The sequence below is a fragment of the Labeo rohita genome, chromosome 21 (genome assembly GCF_022985175.1).
Source record: "Labeo rohita strain BAU-BD-2019 chromosome 21, IGBB_LRoh.1.0, whole genome shotgun sequence".
In the NCBI taxonomy this organism is placed as follows: Eukaryota; Metazoa; Chordata; class Actinopteri; order Cypriniformes; family Cyprinidae; genus Labeo; species Labeo rohita.
In genome coordinates this window covers 13,093,726-13,112,513 of record NC_066889.1, presented here as the reverse complement: position 1 = coordinate 13,112,513, position 18,788 = coordinate 13,093,726, and the positions used below count along the sequence as shown (strand labels likewise).

General features: G+C 36.7%; 1 protein-coding gene across 1 annotated transcript in view; it reads left to right on the top strand.

Annotated features, from left to right (window-relative positions):
- Positions 1-15,809, top strand: part of pcxa (pyruvate carboxylase a) — a 180,000-nt gene extending 164,191 nt beyond the window's left edge. The window contains exons 17-21 of the mRNA XM_051094056.1: positions 2,262-2,506; positions 7,235-7,414; positions 10,532-10,780; positions 10,964-11,104; positions 13,490-15,809. Of these exons, the coding sequence (XP_050950013.1) occupies positions 2,262-2,506; positions 7,235-7,414; positions 10,532-10,780; positions 10,964-11,104; positions 13,490-13,741 (1,067 nt within the window). The 3' untranslated portion in view covers positions 13,742-15,809. The remainder of the gene's footprint in view (positions 1-2,261; positions 2,507-7,234; positions 7,415-10,531; positions 10,781-10,963; positions 11,105-13,489) is intronic.
- Positions 15,810-18,788: the final 2,979 nt, after the last annotated feature.

Genomic DNA, 18,788 nt, shown 5'->3' with positions numbered 1-18,788 from the left:
TTAATGAATTTCTATTTCAATCTATTCATCCATGAATTTTTTATTCCGTCTATCCGTCCATGATTTTTTTTAAATCTGTCCATCCATCCATCCATCCATGAATTTTTCTTTCCATCCATCCGTGAATGTTTCATTCCATCCATTCATCCATTAATTTTTCATTCCATCCATTCGTCCATGAACTTTTCTTTTCTATCCATGTTTTTTTCCATCTGCCCATCCATCCATCCATCCATCCATGAATTTTTCTTTTCAGCCATGAATTTTTTATTCCATCCATTCATCCATGAATTTTGTTTCATCCGTACATTAATTTTTCATTTAATCCATCCATGAATTTTTCTTTCTATCCATCTGCGAATGTCTCATTCCACCCATTGATTAATAAATTTTTCTTTCCGTCCATCCATTCATCCATAACTTTGTATTCCATCAATCCGTTCAATATTTTTTCTTTCCATTCATCCATCCATGAATTTTTAATTCCGTCTATCCATGAATTTTATTACATCTACCAATGAATTTTTATTCTATCCATGATATTTCTGTTTTATCCATCTATTTATGAATTTCCCTTTCCATCCATTCCAATTTTTCTTTCCATCTATCCATCCATCCATCAGTTTTTTCCATTGATCCATGAACCTTTCCGTTCATCCATTCTGATGGATGAAACATTTTTTTGTTTCATTCATCCATGACTTTTTCATTTCATCCATCTATCCATGAATTTTTTATTCCATCCATCCATCCATCCATCCATGCATCCATCCTTTAATTTTCTATTTATCCATTTAAGAATTTCTCTTTCCATCCATCCATGAATTTTTCATTCCATCCATCCATTCAACCATAAATTTTTCATTTCATACATCCATGAATTTTCCATTTCATCCATCTATCCATGAGTTTAGTTTCATCTATCCATGAATTTTTTATTCTATCCATACATCCATCCATCCATCCATCCAATTAATTTTCTATTTCATCCATTAATTTAAGAATTTCCCTTTCCATCCATCCATGAATTTTTCATTTCATCCATCCATTCAATTATAAATTTTTCTTTCAATCCATCCGTAAATTTTTCCATCATTTAATGAATTTTTAAAACACAAGATAATACAGAAATGTGTCATTGTGGCAACTAAAATATAATCTAAAAAAATAATCTCCCGGTTCCCTATTTTTAGATGCATTTTCACAGGATAACGCAGAATTAAAGTGAAGAAAAAGGAGGAAAATACCAGTTGAAATTGCCCCCACAAAAACATACCAAGATGTGAGTGAGGATTTGTTGTGAAATGAGAGATACCAAGTCTGTCTGTCTGTCAGCCTACTTATCAGTCCATCTAGATGGATGGACAGACAGATGGATAGATATAACATCATGTCATCTTCCCGATTCTCCTTCAACTTTCTCTCTCACCTTGTCATTTTTTAATCTGCCTTTCTCGCTCACTCTATCAATCTCACGTTGTCCTGCTCAGGTCCCGCTGCCTCCCAAAGTATCTCTCTGTCTCTCGTCGTCTTCTCTTCAAGCCAGTTCATCACGATAAAGGCCGTGTGGCCAGAGATCAATGCCTGGACTGACTGACGTGTGCTGATAGATTGGTCTGCATGGGGCGAGCTGGACACACGGCTTTTACATCGTAACATCAATAGCACCTAATAGCCTGTATTCAGGGTGGCAGCGAGCAGGAGAAGAAAAATGCATGCAAGCTAGTTTTATGAGAGCGTTATAGTGATTTCCACAGTCGTTGCCCGGGATAACGGGTTCATGCGCACACGCGTTAGAACGTATTTGTGCGCGTGTTATCTTTTGCACAGGAAAACTATTGTGATCACAGCGATGGGCAATTAGTGAGGATGAGGGAGCCAAATGAGCATGTAAACTCTGTTGCAAGTGGCGCGCCTCATTGATTGATTAATTGACTGACTGCTGCTGGTAAATGATGAAGCCGTGAGTGGCAGGAAGCAATCTATGCTCCGCCACCAATTCCCTGCTTCTACCACATACAGGCCCCTGTGTGCTGAGCTTTCGATGACTGATTAAAAGCTTTGGAAGAATGCCTGATTAGCTGGTGCAGTCTGTTAAAGAGACAAGGACTTTCATTATTTTTGATTAAATATTAATGTCAGATAGTCATTTGTTGTGCTACTTGTTCTCAGATTGCTTATCCCTCTTGGTAGACTAATGATCTGTCCTCCTGTCTTTCTTTTCTCCCGTTCTTTTTTTTTCACCCACATCTCTTACTCAGGCATCTCTCTTGAGAAGGTCTTTGACTACAGTGAGTATTGGGAGGTGACCCGAGGCCTTTATGCTCCGTTTGACTGCACTGCCACCATGAAGTCTGGGAATGCTGATGTGTATGAGAACGAGATCCCAGGTGGCCAGTACACCAATCTCCACTTTCAAGCACACAGTATGGGGCTGGGGAACAAGTTTAAGGAGGTGAAGAAAGCCTACACAGAAGCCAACAAGCTGCTCGGTGACCTCATCAAAGTAAGCACATATTCTTTATTTGCATATTCAAACATACTTTTAATGCAACTGTCAAGTTGTCCAATTTGTGACAAACTACAACCATAAATCTGGAATGATTAATAAGAGATGGGATAGAAATTCTAGCAAAAAGTGGCAAAGACTGACTCCCATGTACACTTAAAATACATTTTTTGTTTATATTTTAAATCAAAAACTTCATTGTTGTAATCCTTCTCTGAACCCACTGTAATTGGTTTTATACTGAGTTCTTTAATAGAAATCCTTTTGTTGAAAATGAATGGAAAAAATGCTTTCAGAACCAAGGGTACTGAAAAGTATGCCGTCACTTTTACACTATTCACCGATTGTCAGATGAGAAATCAGGTCAGCTTATTTCTTATGAAATGTCATAATACTACGGTTTTAGACGTGATGACTCAAATAGAAAATATTAATGTAGTAGTACACGGTGCATTAATGTGCTAAGTGTTATGATAAACTCCTTTAACCCTTCATGTCTGTTATTGCTTCTCTAGATCTTCAGTCTCTCTGAAATCAGACATTTACATTTCTCTAGTCTTTATATGGAACCAAAGACATCACACCTTTTAGCTAATTAGGTCGACGTCTTTTCCTCAGATGTTCTGTTTCACACGCTTGAAGACAGAGTCGTGATGTTGTCAAATGCTCGTGTTCTCTGAGTCATTCCATTTATTGTCACGCGTGTCCGTTTCCCAGCTTGCTTCTTAGAAAGTTTTTTTTTTTTTGTTATAATTTGAGTTATTTTGGTCAGTGCACACATGCACATTGTACAAAATATTCAGTTCTAACTAGACTTGTGCTTGTTACATCTGGTTCGCATATTTTATTCAAAGGCTGTGTTGGCCAGTTTGGTTTTTAAAACGTTTTGCTACCACATTGAACACCCTTAGAAAAATAAAAGATAGATGTTTGTGCCAGAGGATTTTGCAGTTGTTTTCTTCTAATTTTGAACTGGAATAGATTCTTAATTTTCCTTTTTTTTTTTGTGGAAACTAGTACATTCGAAACGTCAGGTCCTGGCACGTAATCGCTTCAAAACACTCTAGCTCTTCAAATAATAAAAGCCATCTCTGAAGAGACAGCTTTATAGCTTTTAAAAAATTGTCAGTCATCTGAGAAATCTATCCTAAGATATAATTATCAGCATAAAATCCACTCAAGCCTTTAGTATCTTGGAAACTAAAGATAAATATAACATTGAAGTTATATTTCTGAGAGGCAGTTATAACGATAGTTGACATGTCAATGAAACAAATCTATTTTTTAGATTTCACAATTATTGTCTTTGTCCCCCTATTTTAACCTTTTTTCTTTATTCCTAGTGTTCCTTTGGTGTGACAAATGAAAATTGTGATGATGATATTTATAATAAATAATAGTTTTATTCATATAGCACCTTTTTAACACTCAACGTTACTTTTAGACTTATTAGGATTATATTTTGTTTTATACTAATGAATACTGTATAAGTATTAAAGTAAAAATATTTGGTGTATCCCGGATGAGCCCTCATTCGTTACGCCCCGTGGCTCTTCAGTCTGACTCCCCTTTTAATTGTTTTTCCTTTACTAGGCCATTTTAAATGTTCCTTTGGTGTGACAAATGAAAATTGTAATGATAATATTCATAACAGATAACTGTTTTATTTATGTAGAACCTTTATAACACTCAACGTCACTTTAGACTTATTAGAAATATGTTTTGTTTTATACTATATATAAATATTGTGTAATATTGTGTAAGTAAATATTGTAAATATTGAATATTGTGTAAGTATTATAGCAGAAATATTTTGTGTATCCCGGACGAGCCCCCATTTGTTTCGTCCAGTGTCTCTTTTCTTCAGTCTGTCCCTCTTTTTAATTGTTTTTCCTTTACTAGGCTATTTTAAATGTTCCTTTGGTATGACAAATGAAAATTGTAATGATGATATTCATAATAGATCATTGTTTTATTCATATAGCACCTTTTTAACACTCAACGTTACTTTTAGAGTTATTAGAAATATATTTTGTTTTATACTAATGAATATTGTGTAAGTATTATAGTAAAAATATTTTGTGTATCCCGGACGAGCCCCCATTAATTTCGCCCCGTGGTTCTTTTCCTCTGTCCCTCTTTTTAATTCTTTTTCCTTAACTAGGTCATTTTAAATGTTCCTTTGGTGTGACAAATTAAAATGTTAATGATTATATTCATAATAGATCGTTTTTTTTTTTTATTTATATAGTACCTTTATAACACTCAACATCACTTTTAGACTTATTAAAAATTTATTTTGTTTTATACTAATGAATATTGTGTAAATATTATAGTAGAAATATTTTGTGTATCCCGGACGAGCCCCCATTTGTTTCATCCCGTGGCTCTTTTCTTCAGTCTGTCCCTCTTTTTAATTCTTTTTTCTTAACTAGGTAATTTTAAATGTTCCTTTGGTATGACAAATGAAAATTGTAATGATGAAATTCATAATAGATCATTGTTTTATTCATATAGCACCTTTTTAACACTCAGCGTTACTTTTAGACTTATTAGAAATATATTTTGTTTTATACTAATGAATTACTGTATAAGTATTAAAGTAAAAATATTTGGTGTATCCTGGACAAGCCCTAATTCGTTACGCCCTATGGCTCTTTACTTCAGTCTGTCCCTCTTTTTAATTATTTTTCCTTAACTAGGTCATTTTAAATGTTCCTTTGATGTGACAAATGAAAATTCTAATGATGACATTCATAATAGATAATTGTTTTATTTATATAGCACCGTTATAACACTCAACATTACTTCAAAGTTATTAGAAATATATTTTGTTTTATACTAATGAATATTGTATTATACAATATTATTAAGTATTATAGTAAAAATATTTTGTGTATCCCGGACGAGCCCCCATTTATTTCACCCCGTGGTTCTTTTCTTCTGTCCCTTTTTTTAATTCTTTGTCCTTAACTAGGTCATTTTAAATGTTCCTTTGGGGTGACAAATTAAAAATTTAATGATTATATTCATAATAGATTGTTTTTTTTTATTTATATAGCACCTTTATAACACTCAACGTCACTTTTAGACTTATTAAAAATTTATTTTGTTTTATACTAATTAATACTGTATAAGTATTACAGTAAAAATACTTTGTGTATCCCAGACAAGCCCCCATTTGTAAAGCCTGTGGCTAGAAAGGGATGCAACAAAAGCAGTGACACTTGAGAAAGCCAAAAATAGAATACAAAATTTATTAACAAAATCAAACTATAAAAATCATCAAACTCCTACTTAATATGAGCTCATAAAAGCTGCTTGTTTGATAATTATAAAATAATTTTGCTTTTGACTGTTTTAAACTGATGTCAACCCAATGCCACGTCACCACGTCAATTTCCCAAAAGTGTTTCATGTGAACTACTCTAGGTTGATAAAAGATGCTATTTATTACAGTAATTTGTATTAAAATCAAGTTCTATTCATAAAATATAATATTTATAAATATAACATAAAATATAATATATTTAGAACATTTACTGCTTTGGAATATGTTTCGATCAAAAATATTATGTCCTTATTCAGCAAGATACTGGATAGTGGAAATAAGTGGTTAACCAGCATTCAGTCTGGCTCTTTTGACGTAAAATCCAATTTCATATTCTTTACTTCCTATGATATCCAGTTCATTTTTAAGATTCCCAGTCCATAATCAGTCCTTTCAAAGATTTAAATCAGATTTCACCCCTTCATTGCATTCAAAGTTGGAAGCCAATCATTTGAGATTAGCAAATATGCGTTATGCTTTAAATTCATGCAGAAGTGCTGCTTTATTCATCAATGAATGGAACGTTTAAGATTGTTCAAACGCCGTAATCGCGTCACGTGACCACCACGAACGCCGGCATTTAAATCGCTCATATGCAACATTCTCCCCAGTTAAATAGGGCTTAATTATCACCCCCTGCGCTCAGAAGGGTCTCACCCTCACTCTTGAAATCCGCTCACGCTCACAAGATCATGAGCACCGTGGACCCGAGAGCTCCTCTCTGAATCGCGGATTTAATTGCCTGCTCTCCTCTCTCTTTTCTCCTTCCACCTCCTCATCCCTCTTATTCCGTTGCAACCGTCTCAATCTCTAGATGAAATTGAATAAAAATAACTTGGCAAAAAAGAGGGGCAGAAAGAAGGAGCGAATAAATAATCCTGTCCCTGTCTCCTATTGCCCAGAGACAGATCAACTGGGAAGAGCTTTAAGCAAAGCTTATCTGTTGTGTTTCAGAGAGGCTCTGACTGATCTCCTCCAATCAAAGGCGTCTGCGAGCGTTTGGTCTCGCCTTGCTGCTTTTCATTTCCCTGGGCTTAATTAAATGATCGAAGATAGTCGGCTTTCTGTTCTCGCAGTCCCCTCGCTGTTAATATTGTCAATATCGGAGGCCGAGCGGCGCGCTGCTTAACATACAACGCGTTTCATTACCGACTCGCGTTCTCTTTTTCTCCCATTCTTTTTCCCTATTGTCCTTACGACCAGTGTTATCTGCTCCCTAAGCCATGTTTCTCTTTGCCACTGCACTCTGTCTCCTCTCTATTCCTACTTCAGATTGGCCGGACGGCCTGAGGGCGGATAAGCCTGGCAGAGAGCTGAGATGTATCGATGGAGGCCTAAGCAAGCATGTCTTTCCTTTCTCGCTTATCTGTCCTTCTCTCCTCCCCTTTCTTCAGGTGACACCCTCCTCTAAGATTGTGGGCGATCTGGCGCAGTTCATGGTGCAGAACTCTCTGACTCGGGCAGAGGTGGAGGAGAGAGCAGATGAGCTGTCTTTCCCTCTCTCCGTGGTGGAGTTCCTGCAAGGACATATCGGCATCCCCCATGGAGGCTTCCCGGAGCCCTTCAGGTCAAAGGTACGAATGACGGTGTATTTCTCACTCAAGCTGCTGAAATACAGCTAGTGTGACCAGGTTGCTTATGAAATTCTAGACAGCTATGCATTTAAATATATATTTACAGCTGTGGTCTTTACGAGGGGGCAAATTCCGTTCTTAAAAGGATAGTTCACACAAAAAAACGAAGATTCCAAACTAGTGCAGGAAGATTCTCTGGAGAGTGAATATCTATAATAATCCAAAAAAGTTTAACTTTTGACGCATCGTTGCAAATGGACGGCAAAATGTTTGCAAGGGGCAGGGCCACTTTTAGTAAAATGCTTATAACCCCTGAATGAAATGAGATATGTTCGCCAAACTCAGAACACTTATGTAAGAGCTCAATCTGAGGTCACAGGACAAAAATCCCAGAGATTGGCCACTTGGTGGCGCTATAAGAGGCAAAAAACATAAAAATGGCTGTACGTACACAACAATTTGTCCTACCAGCATGAAAATTGCTGTGCACAGTCTTGGTCCAAAGTGCCACAAATGTCTATAAGGACATTTGCGTACCGCAAAATAACATGGCCACCATTGGCCAATGAATTTTGAGCACCTATTAGACAAGGTTAACGGAGGTCGATCGGAACAAATCTTGGTGGGCCTGTTTGACTCACGGCCTCAAAGGTCTGTGCGAAATTTGAAAGAAATCAGTTTTTTTGCACATACACGCAGTAATCGCATCATATGATAGAACTCCTCATTCCGGACAACTCTGGACTCTAGAGGGTCAATAATTATCAGAAATTTGGGGAAGCTATAATGGCGTAGTTTAGAAAAGAGGCCTGTCTAAATTTACCCAAAATCCTACAAAGCCTAAAGGAAAACTCAAAACTTCACAAAACCTGGTGAGCACATGCGACGGGTGATTCTGAACAAGCATGCACAGTTTTAAGGAGATCGGACCACAGCTGGTGCTATAACAGTCACAAATGTTAAAAACTTAATATTTCTATTTTAAATTACCTGGATTTGCCAAAAATGCTTTTTTAAATAATTGATTTAGGTGGTTACAGGATTGCTAAATGTCTTTTTTCATAAAGGTAATTGATATACATTTAGTTTGTATATAAGTTATATGTTATAAGTTTGTGATTATTTTATTTTTTTTAATTTTAGTTATTTTAGTACATTAAGTTGAACTAAATGAAAATGAGAAATTTTGCTTTGGCCACTAGCTGATATAAAAGTTTATTTTATTTCATTTATTTTTGTTTCAGTTAATGTTTATTTTATTTCAAATAACGAAAATGATACTTTTATGGTTTTAGTTTTAGTTAACTATAATAACCCTGGTATTACATGAAGATGTGTGACCAGGATGTAACTGAACCAAAAACACAAACTTTACAGCTGCAGGTTTGCAGCATGCATGAAAGTGAAGTAGACTGTATATTTTTACATTTTAGATTTTTATTATTATGGGTTTTATGTTGAATTTTTGGCACCACAAAGCGTGACGTCATATCTGTTGCAGTGTCAGAACAATCTTTGCATTCTCAAAGTCTAGTGTGACCAGCCCTAAAAGGGATAGTTCACCCAAAAATGAAAACTCTGTCATTAATTCCTCATACTCATGTCGTTTCAAACCTGTAAGACCATTGTTCATCTTCAGAACAAAAATTAAGATATTTTTGACGACATCCGAGAGCTTTCTGACCCTCCATAGACAGCAACACAGCTGACACAATTTACGAAACTACAAGAATACTTTTTGTGCACAAAGAAAACAAAAAATAATGACTTTTTTCAACAATTTCTTCTCTTCCATGTTAGTCTTTGACGCGTTCACGAAAGTATCACAACACATATGCACAAAAAGTCTTCTCGTAGCTTCATAAAATCAAGGTTGAACTAATAATTTCACATGGATTGTTTTAATAATGTCCTTACTACCTTTCTTGGTGTTGAAATTTCGTGTTCTGAAGGTTTTACGGGTTTGAAATGACATGAGGGTGAGTAATCAATGACAGAATTTTCATTTTTGGGTGAACTATCCCTTTAACTCAGTATCCTATCCTACCCTAACCATAGTGATTTCACTTAAGAAAACTTAACTTTTCCCGAATCTTTAGTCAAGAATTAAGATAAGAAGTTTCTGTATTGCCACAGGGTTAGAAATATGAAATGAAGGTCTTGTTTGGGGCCAGGGGTTGGTACGAAGATGAAAGGGTCAGAGGAAAGATTTAGAATTGATTATTTAAATGACTAAAGTTGAATTTAAGTTTAAGTCTCTGCTTAGCTTAAGCTGAAATCAGAAAGAAGAGAAGAACCTGTTTTGTACAGTACTGCATAAATACAAGTTATTGAACTTTTCTGCTGTGAGCAAAATAAGCTTTTGCTCTCTCACGGAAGAGATTCAGTTGATTGCAGTGAAGTCTGTCCTGAGAGGGTTTCCCTACAGTCTCTAGAGTGCATTAACGCTGTGTTGTGCTTGTCAGAGATACGCAAGGCAAAACCATGTCATTCCTTTTGTCTTGAACGCCCCAATTACCCAGCAGCCATTCCTGTGCAAGATTAGCTGTTTCCCTGACAAATGTTTCTCACATCAGAAATGAACAATGCCTGCGTTAAAGCTTTTCTGTGCATGCAAGTCTGCAGCTAATTTATTTACAATGTCTCTTTTTCCGAATTAGTAGGCCATCTGCTTTGCATGTAATTTAGATAACAAACATATTTGAGCAACGTGGCCTTATTTTTTCCCATCTGTTTTGTAACATTAATACCGTTCGTCATTATGCAAACGTTTTTTTGCTTGTGTAAAACCGTTTTATTTAGGTCTGCGGTCTTTCTTTGTTTTGCCGAATAAAAAAATGTACATTTCGTCATTTCGAGTTTAATTCTTCGCTTCTCGCACTTGATTCTCCAGCCTCTTAAATTCATTTAAATGAAGCAATAGGGAGGGATTAATCCTGCTCCTGGTAATGATCGGTTATAAATATTCTCGGATTCACTGTGGGGCTCAGGGGGATTGCGAACGCTCTACATCATCCACTTGCGAGCAGCTTGAAAATACAGAGAGGAAATATACGTTTATTATGTGTTCAGGCACCTGCTCTTTTCTCAGGTTCTCATCGCTTATTTGTGCCACAGGTTTTGAAGTCTCTTCCCCGTGTGGAAGGACGTCCCGGAGCCTCCCTGCCCCCCATGGATTTCCAGGCCTTGGAGAAGCAGCTGCGGGATGCTCACGGTGATGAAATCACCCCGGAGGATGTGATGTCTGCAGCCATGTACCCCAAAGTGTTCCAGGAGTTCAAAGAATTCACCAGAACCTTTGGGCCTGTGGATTGTCTGGACACTAGGCTCTTCCTGGACGGACCCAAGATTGCTGAAGAGTTTGAGGTGGAAGGATTTTCTTTTTTAATAAATCAAACATTTCCAATTATTAAACAGAAGTAGCTTCACATTTTTATTTGCTTTACCATGCCATAAATCTTCCTGTCATCCATGATTAGAAGTGTCATTCCTAAATTTCAACCATAAATTCTTTATTTCATCTTCTCATATCTTTGCTGTCTGTCTCAGGTGGAGTTGGAGCGAGGCAAGACGCTTCATATCAAGGCTCTGGCTCTAGGAGACCTTAATAAAGCTGGTCAGAGAGAGGTGTTCTTTGAACTCAATGGTCAGCTGAGATCTGTCTTGGTCAAAGACACAGTCGCCATGAAGGTGTGTTTCTGGATTTTTTTTGTTTTGTTTTGTTTTTCTTTCTTTTTCTTTTAGTGAAACTTTGAACCAGCTGCTTGAGGGTGGAATGACAGGACTTAAAACATGTAAATGATGTAAACAAATTTGGTACAGATTTTATGAGCCACATCCAGTGTCCTGACAGCAGTATTGTCAAGATGACAGTGTTTGTACAGATTTTACTATCACATGAAACCAGCCATTAGTTTTATAGTTTTAGTTATAGCTTTTATTTCTATTTTCTGTCTAGTGTAGTTTTCCCACGCATTTTCTAGTTTCAGTTTATTTAACTTGTTTTAGTGTGTTAGGCTGCCATAGTTAATGTGCTAAATGATATTTGTTAATGGATATTTAATGTGTAGCTTTCATATGTAACTCCATACTGTATGTACGTGTTAAATTTCCCAGTATATTCTAGTGTTATTGCTGTCTAGTGGCATTGTTATGTTTTCAAGATTTTAACACGTGGAGATATATATATATATATATATATATATATATATATGTGTATATATATATATATGTATGTATGTACACAGTACTGTGCAAAAGTCTTAGGCCACTAGTATTTTCACCAGCTAAAAAATGGTTTAAAGTAAGTTATTTCTATCTTTTGCTGTAGTGTGTCAGTAAAAAATATCAGTTTACATTTCCAAACATTCTGTTTGCCATTAATTGTAATAATCTAGTGAGATTTTTGTTTGCACAAGGAGTCTGACAACAGCCAGTGCTCCGCACAGACATGTGATCTCACCATCATCCAGTCTGTCTCTGGAATGACATGAAGAACTGAAAAACTGAGACAGACTAAATCCAGAAGAACTGTGGCAACATCTCCAAAATGTTTTAAGTAACCTACCTGCAAAGCTACCTGAAAAACTATGCACAAGTGCACATAGGGCAAAAGCTGCTTTAAACGCAAAGGATGGTCACATCAAATGCCTATTTATTTTAGTTAATAGAAGCTCATTGATAAAGAAAATCTATTTATGACATTGTTTTTGACAGCATCCTCATTTTATGTGCCTAACTGTCTAAAAATTTTAACAGTACTGTAGCTTTGTAGGTGTAGGTCTCTTAAAGCATCTTGGAGATGTTGCCACAGTTCTTCTGGATTTAGTCTGTCTCCGTTTTTTCTGTTTCTTAAGACAGACTGGATTGAATGATGGAGAGATCACATCTCTGTTTGCACAAGGAGTCTGACAACAGCCTGTGCTCCATACAAAAATCTCACTGGATTATTATAATTAATGGCAAAATGAATGTTTAGAAATGTAAACTGATATTTCCTACTGTCACACTACAGAAAAAGACTGACTTTAACTGACTTTAAACCATTTTTTAGCTGATGAAAATACTAGTGGCCTAAGACTTTTGCACGGTACTGTATATATGTGTGTATATATATATATATATATATGTGTATATATATATATATATATATGTGTGTGTGTATATATATATATATATATATATATATATATATATATATATATATATATATATATATATATATATATATATATATATATATATATATATATATATATATATATATATATATATATATATATATACATATATATATACATACATATATAACAAGTGTGTGTGTGTGTGTGTGTGTGTGTACTTGTTTTTGCTACAAATGTCCCCACAAGGACACTAAAACCTGAAATTTTTGACATTGTGGGGACCGGCCTGCAATCGCAACCAGCCAGCATAAAAACTATAGAAGTCCCCCACAATTCACAAAAACAAATGAACGTGTGTGTGTGTGTATATATATATATGTATACAGACACATATATATTTTTTTTTTTTTGAAAGAAGTCTCTTCTGCTCACCAAGCCTGCATTTTGATCCAAAGTACAGCAAAAACCGTACCATTCTGAAATATTTTTTTAAATATTTAAAATAACTTTTCTATTTTAATGTTTTAAAATGTAATTTATTCCTGTGATTTCAAAGCTGAATTTTTGGCATCATTACTCCAGTTAGATGGTCCTTCAAAAATCATTCTAATATTTTGCTGCTAAAAAAAACATGTATTGTTATTATGATGTTGAAAACAGCAGAATTGTTTCAGGTTTATTTGATGAATAGAAAGTTCAGAAGAACAGCATTTATCTGATATAGAAATCAGAAAAGAATTCTTTAAAAAAAAAATGTGATTAAGCCATTTGCGTTGCAGCACCCATGTCACTGTACCCATAATTTGTGTCCTCATAAACCATACATACCAGAACACACACACAACTTACAATATTCAGCATGGCTGTATTTCTTGGCAATAGTTGGTTAAATGCAATGTGTAAATAAAACCATTACCCCTGCTGACCTGAATCAATATTCTTGTATTCGTAGGAGATGCATTTCCACCCTAAAGCCCTGAAGGACGTTCGCGGACAGATTGGAGCTCCCATGCCTGGCAAGGTGGTGGAGGTGAAAGTGAAGCAGGGCCAGAAGGTGGAGAAAGGACAACCGCTCTGCGTTCTCAGCGCCATGAAGATGGAGACGGTGGTGAACTCGCCGCTCTCCGGCATCGTGGCTAAGATCTACGTGACCGCCGACAGCACTCTGGAAGGAGACGACCTTATTCTGGAGATCACCGAATAGATATCATGAAGGCCAACAGCAGGGAACATAAACACCACCACTGCCAATCCCTGCAAGGCCCTCACACATGCAAACACACACAAACACACACATACACACACTCAGTTACATACAAAGTTTAACATCTTTTAGAAGCAGCACGCATTAAGGGAGAAAAGTTGAGCTTATTTTTACGAAATCTCAATGAATCTGAAAACGTTTTTACTTTCGACTTTAGTGTCAATGTGCTTCTGCAATCCTCAATCACTGTTTAATTTATACGTGATAAGGATGTGAGCTAGTGTTAAGATGTTGACAGAAATGTTTGTCAGTCTTTAATTAGTATTAATGAATGTAGTGAAAACGAAAAGATTTACACTGAAAATAAAACGAGCAATAAATTAATGACAGAAAGAGACTTAATTAGATGCATTCCTAATCATGTTAAATATTGCACACAGATGTTTCATCACTTTGGTCATGATAGTTTACATAAACTCAAAGCACTATGACTGGAAAAAAAATCTCAAAAAATCATGCACAATCCTTCCCTTACATATAAACGTCTTATGGCACAGAGTATCTTACTTGAATTACCAAGCGAAATTCAATTTATTTGAAGACAAATGGCCCAATGTTCTGACCAATGGCCTAGACTGCTTTGTCGCTGGAAAAATAAGTGCAAGAACAGATCCGACCTCGTCTCCTGAGTCTTTCACTTGAGCTGTGCATCATGTAAAGGTGGAGAATAGTTACCCAGGTGGTTTGGACTGAAGTGAGCTCTATTGAGGCCAACGAGGATCGATGACTCTATATTCAAGAGCACTTATAGACTCCGCAGCAGCTTTGGGGCACATAGAGTTGGAGCACAGGCTTTATAGGGGAACGTCATTTTCCCAGGGCGCATCTAGTGCTTGTGTTCCAATTCCTCTTTTAATGTGAATTTATTTCACTGTCCTGTTACATTCCCCTTAGCAGCAGATGTCTCACGGCTGCTGTAGTGACACCGAACGGCGTTATTCTCTAATTTCCCTTGTTGAACACGATTGATATAATTCGTAATAGATAATGAGAGGTTTTATTCAACGGCATTCGAGTAATTGAAAGCACTCAGCCTGAAATCTACGAGACGCGCGGCTGTTGCGGCAAAAGAGGTCCATTGGGGTGCGTCTGAAATGGTTTTAACAGTCTTGACTCTAAGTAGACCAATTCTTCACGAGGACCAATAGCTGCAACGTTGATATTTTCTCATCGTTTATTATAACATCCCAAGGTGGAAACTGGAGCGTGTGAATCGTATAGGCTTATAAATGTGATGATCGTCCCTTCAAACGGATGTTGCCATTAAAACAGAGCTAATGCTGTTTAGATGTAGATTTTAGAGCACAATCGTCTATCTCATCACCACAGTCATATTTGAGATTGTTCCTTTGTGTTATTTGACTAATACATCTCAGTTTACACGAGCACAGCACAAAGGAGTTTATTTGAGAGGCACAAAACTAGGAGGTTTGTTGGGAGAGGGAAGCTTATTGTTGGTGTTTGGACTTTTAAAATCTCTGGAGAAGCGTTCGATGTTATCAGCTCTGGCAGTGCAGTCAAGTCAGCGACCCTTTCTGAGAGTTTTTGAGTTGAGAAGTGGTTGATGCTTGGCTTTGTTTCATGCCGCCAATATAACAATGCAGTATTTATCAAAGTTGTTGTTAAATGGGTCATGCGTCTTAATATAGCATCATACGTTGTTGATGCATAGGTACTTGGCACATTGTTAATTCAAACTGTTGAAATTTTACAGGGTAAATATTTCTGTGCATAGATTATGTCACTGTGTTTGAAACTGGGGAGTGTTCTGAAGGGAATTGGAACTAATCTGTGTGACATTTCAGATCTGATGCCTTTAATAGCATTCGTTATCTTTCCATTTGAATGTCTGTTTTTCTGTGAAGTTCATCTCTTTCGATCTGTTTTGATAATGAGAAAATAACATATGCAAATACTAATGCACCATACCCTTGTGTGTGTCTTATTTTAGCTTTGAAAAATGTTGGAGAAAAAATATATATAAATAAAATGACGATAACAGACTGTCTACTGTGTCCTGTTTGATGTTTTAGCATTTTGTGCATTTAAATCAATAATTTAGCATGTTGGGATGCAATTGACCCTTTGCAGAATCTGCCATAAAACGATATACTTTTCAACCACAAATGCTTGTCTTGAACTAGTTCTGTGAATGCATGACTTGATGCATTATGTAATTACACTGGAAAGGTCACGCACGTAGTGTACTTCGTTTCAAAATGGTAGGGCAGGGCGAAAAACTCCATCTCATTTTCTCCTCCAGCTACAAATTCGTCCAACGTTGTTGTTTTACCTTTTTTGTAGCTAGTGCAAGACAAGCATTTGTGGTTAAAAAGTATAGATATTTTATTTTATTTTAAGAAAATGACATTGTTTTGCTAGATAAGACCCTTATTCCTCACCTGCTTTTAAAGCTGCATTGAAACTGAAATTTGGACCTTCAACCCACTGGCCACCATTGAAGTCCACTACAGAGGGTTTGCACTTACATCGCGGTTTGGTCAGTTACCCAGATGCGCCGCCATATTTATTGGTGATACTCGGATGTAAACAACTGCATGGATTGCATGGTTAATGTACTACTGAATACATTGTTTTGCTAATTTATGCTGTCTAAACCACGGAAAAGATGTGTGGAAGCTGTTAAATGATACAGAAAAGGACACAAGAAGGGCACAAAATGTTGACAAACTAAAGTTAACAGGTGGTAAAGATACATACGAGCAGTATTAATTAAGATATTAGCCTAATATTTCACCTACCTGACTGGAAACGATAAGAACAAACACAAATGTTGTCAAGATTCTTGCCCTGGAAATCCTGGTTCAGTTTGGCCAACCACAAATGCCTTTTGTTCCACAGACAGTTTTTTTTTTTGCACTATTCTCCTTGATTTGTTAGAACTTTTAGCAGTCTACAGTACTCCAAATGTTTTTCCCGGTCTAATCAATTTGTAGAGCCTAAAACATTTTCAGCAGCAACATTCAGCAAAATATGCGAATTTCATTTGGTTCAGTGGCAATGTTTACATTCAGTGTTGCCAATATGGCTGACTGATGACGCGTCATGAAAACAAAAACCAGGGGCCTCATTTATCAGCGGTGCTTAGAAAAGGTTCTATGTTTAGTTCTTATATTTACATACGTTTCTATATATAAGTACAAGTTGGAAGATCTCACACTTCGCCTGAAACTGTTCTTATGCACTCATTAAGCACACATCTGTGCATACCCACTGTTGATAAATGAGGGCTCTGGAATGTTTTCCTTAAAAACCTTATTTCTTTTCGACTGAAGAAAGACATGAACATCTCAGATGGCATAGTGGCAAGTAAATTATCAAGATTTTTTTTTTTTCAAAGTATCATTTAAACTTGAAAAATGGTGTGTACTGACGTCTTTCCGTGGCTGAAATATTCATTCATATTTACTAAGTGCTTTAACTAGTAAATATGACAAGATGATTGCTTCACGTCCCGCTCGAACTGAGGCGCTACAGCGATGTCACGACACATCAAAGAGCCACAAAACAATATTTATTGGTTGAGTTTCTTACAAGACAAAATTTGAAAGCTGAGACTTTGTTTCAGTCCAACAGTGACCTACCCTGTCTTGTCTATCGACGCATTGTGTGTGTCCTCTTTGCCCCACAATTTCACTACGTGATGTGTGGCGTGAGAGCGGCATGGCTTGTTGGATAGTCAATATACATGTGAATATGTGAACCACAATGTAAAAATAGCTTGCCACGATGCTATTATGAGTCAGTGTTTAAGTGGGTTCCATTCAAATCAATATCTGTGATCCTGTGATCTCACGTGCCGATGGCATCACATGCCTCCAATAAACGTTGCTTATTGATCGTCCGTCCGCCTGCTACAGTACATGTGGCTGGGAGAAACCGTCTGTATAATGGAACAGATAGAATAATATAAGATCCATCATGTGAATAATTAAGTTCATTAGCTTCTTTGAGGATTATGATAAGGGATAGTCAGCCTGCCAAGGATACTGCTGACTGATGGCTCCATATTGGTGCGCTTGTGGCAAAATGGGGTATAGGATTGTGAGATAATGTAGGAGTGATGGATGAAGCTCCCCTGTGCATCCATATGCTCGTTCTATTCTGGCAGCAAGTGCGGGTGAGTTGATTGGCTCAGCTGATGGATTGATATCTGTGGATGAAGCTCTGCAGGGTTTGTTTTTTATGTTGGTCAGCCTCAAATCTGATGGATCTCGTGTTGACAGTGGGGGTGTTTAATTGGAGGAAGAATGACTCAGAAGCATTAAACAAAACCTAATTTTAGAACTGTGCTTTTCAATTGAGACACATCAGAATGACCCAACTGGAGGTGTGAATATGGCATATGTCCTTGTAAAAGCACAGTGGATTATATAAGTCTTTATTAGCTCCACTTCAGGATCAGAGAGTTTAACTTGTGTCATCTCGCAGTTATTCCGACACTTTGGCAGTCTTATCAGCGGATGTACAAATCAATGTTCTTCGCCCGTGCCTGTCGATCCCACAATCTTATTTTCATTGCTCAGCTTTCATCTCTTCTTTTATTTTTTTAGCCTCTCGTTTTTTCACACTCTCTCGACTTCACGGTTTCCTGTCTGTTTCTCTTGGTTTCTTCCCTAGTCTTTTATCACTATAACCCTGAAGGCCGCAAGATTATTCCACGCTCCTTCCGGCTGTTAGAGCTCTGTTTAAGAAGGTTATCGTGTATTCAAGGAAAGTATTGGAGTCGTTGTCTGGACCTGGCTGTAGGTACAGTGATGAATTAGATATGAATATTCACAGTCTAGTCCTGTCACTCTGTAATACCACAGTGTCACAAAATATTCATAAGCTCTATGTAATTCTGGCCTTAGGGTTATCCTACACATCCCTCTTGCATAGTCTCAAATAAGGCACAGTCAATAAAGGAGTCGCCCTGCAATGCTACTTTCCAGAAGGCTTGTTTTGCTGGTCTTCAAAATGTGCA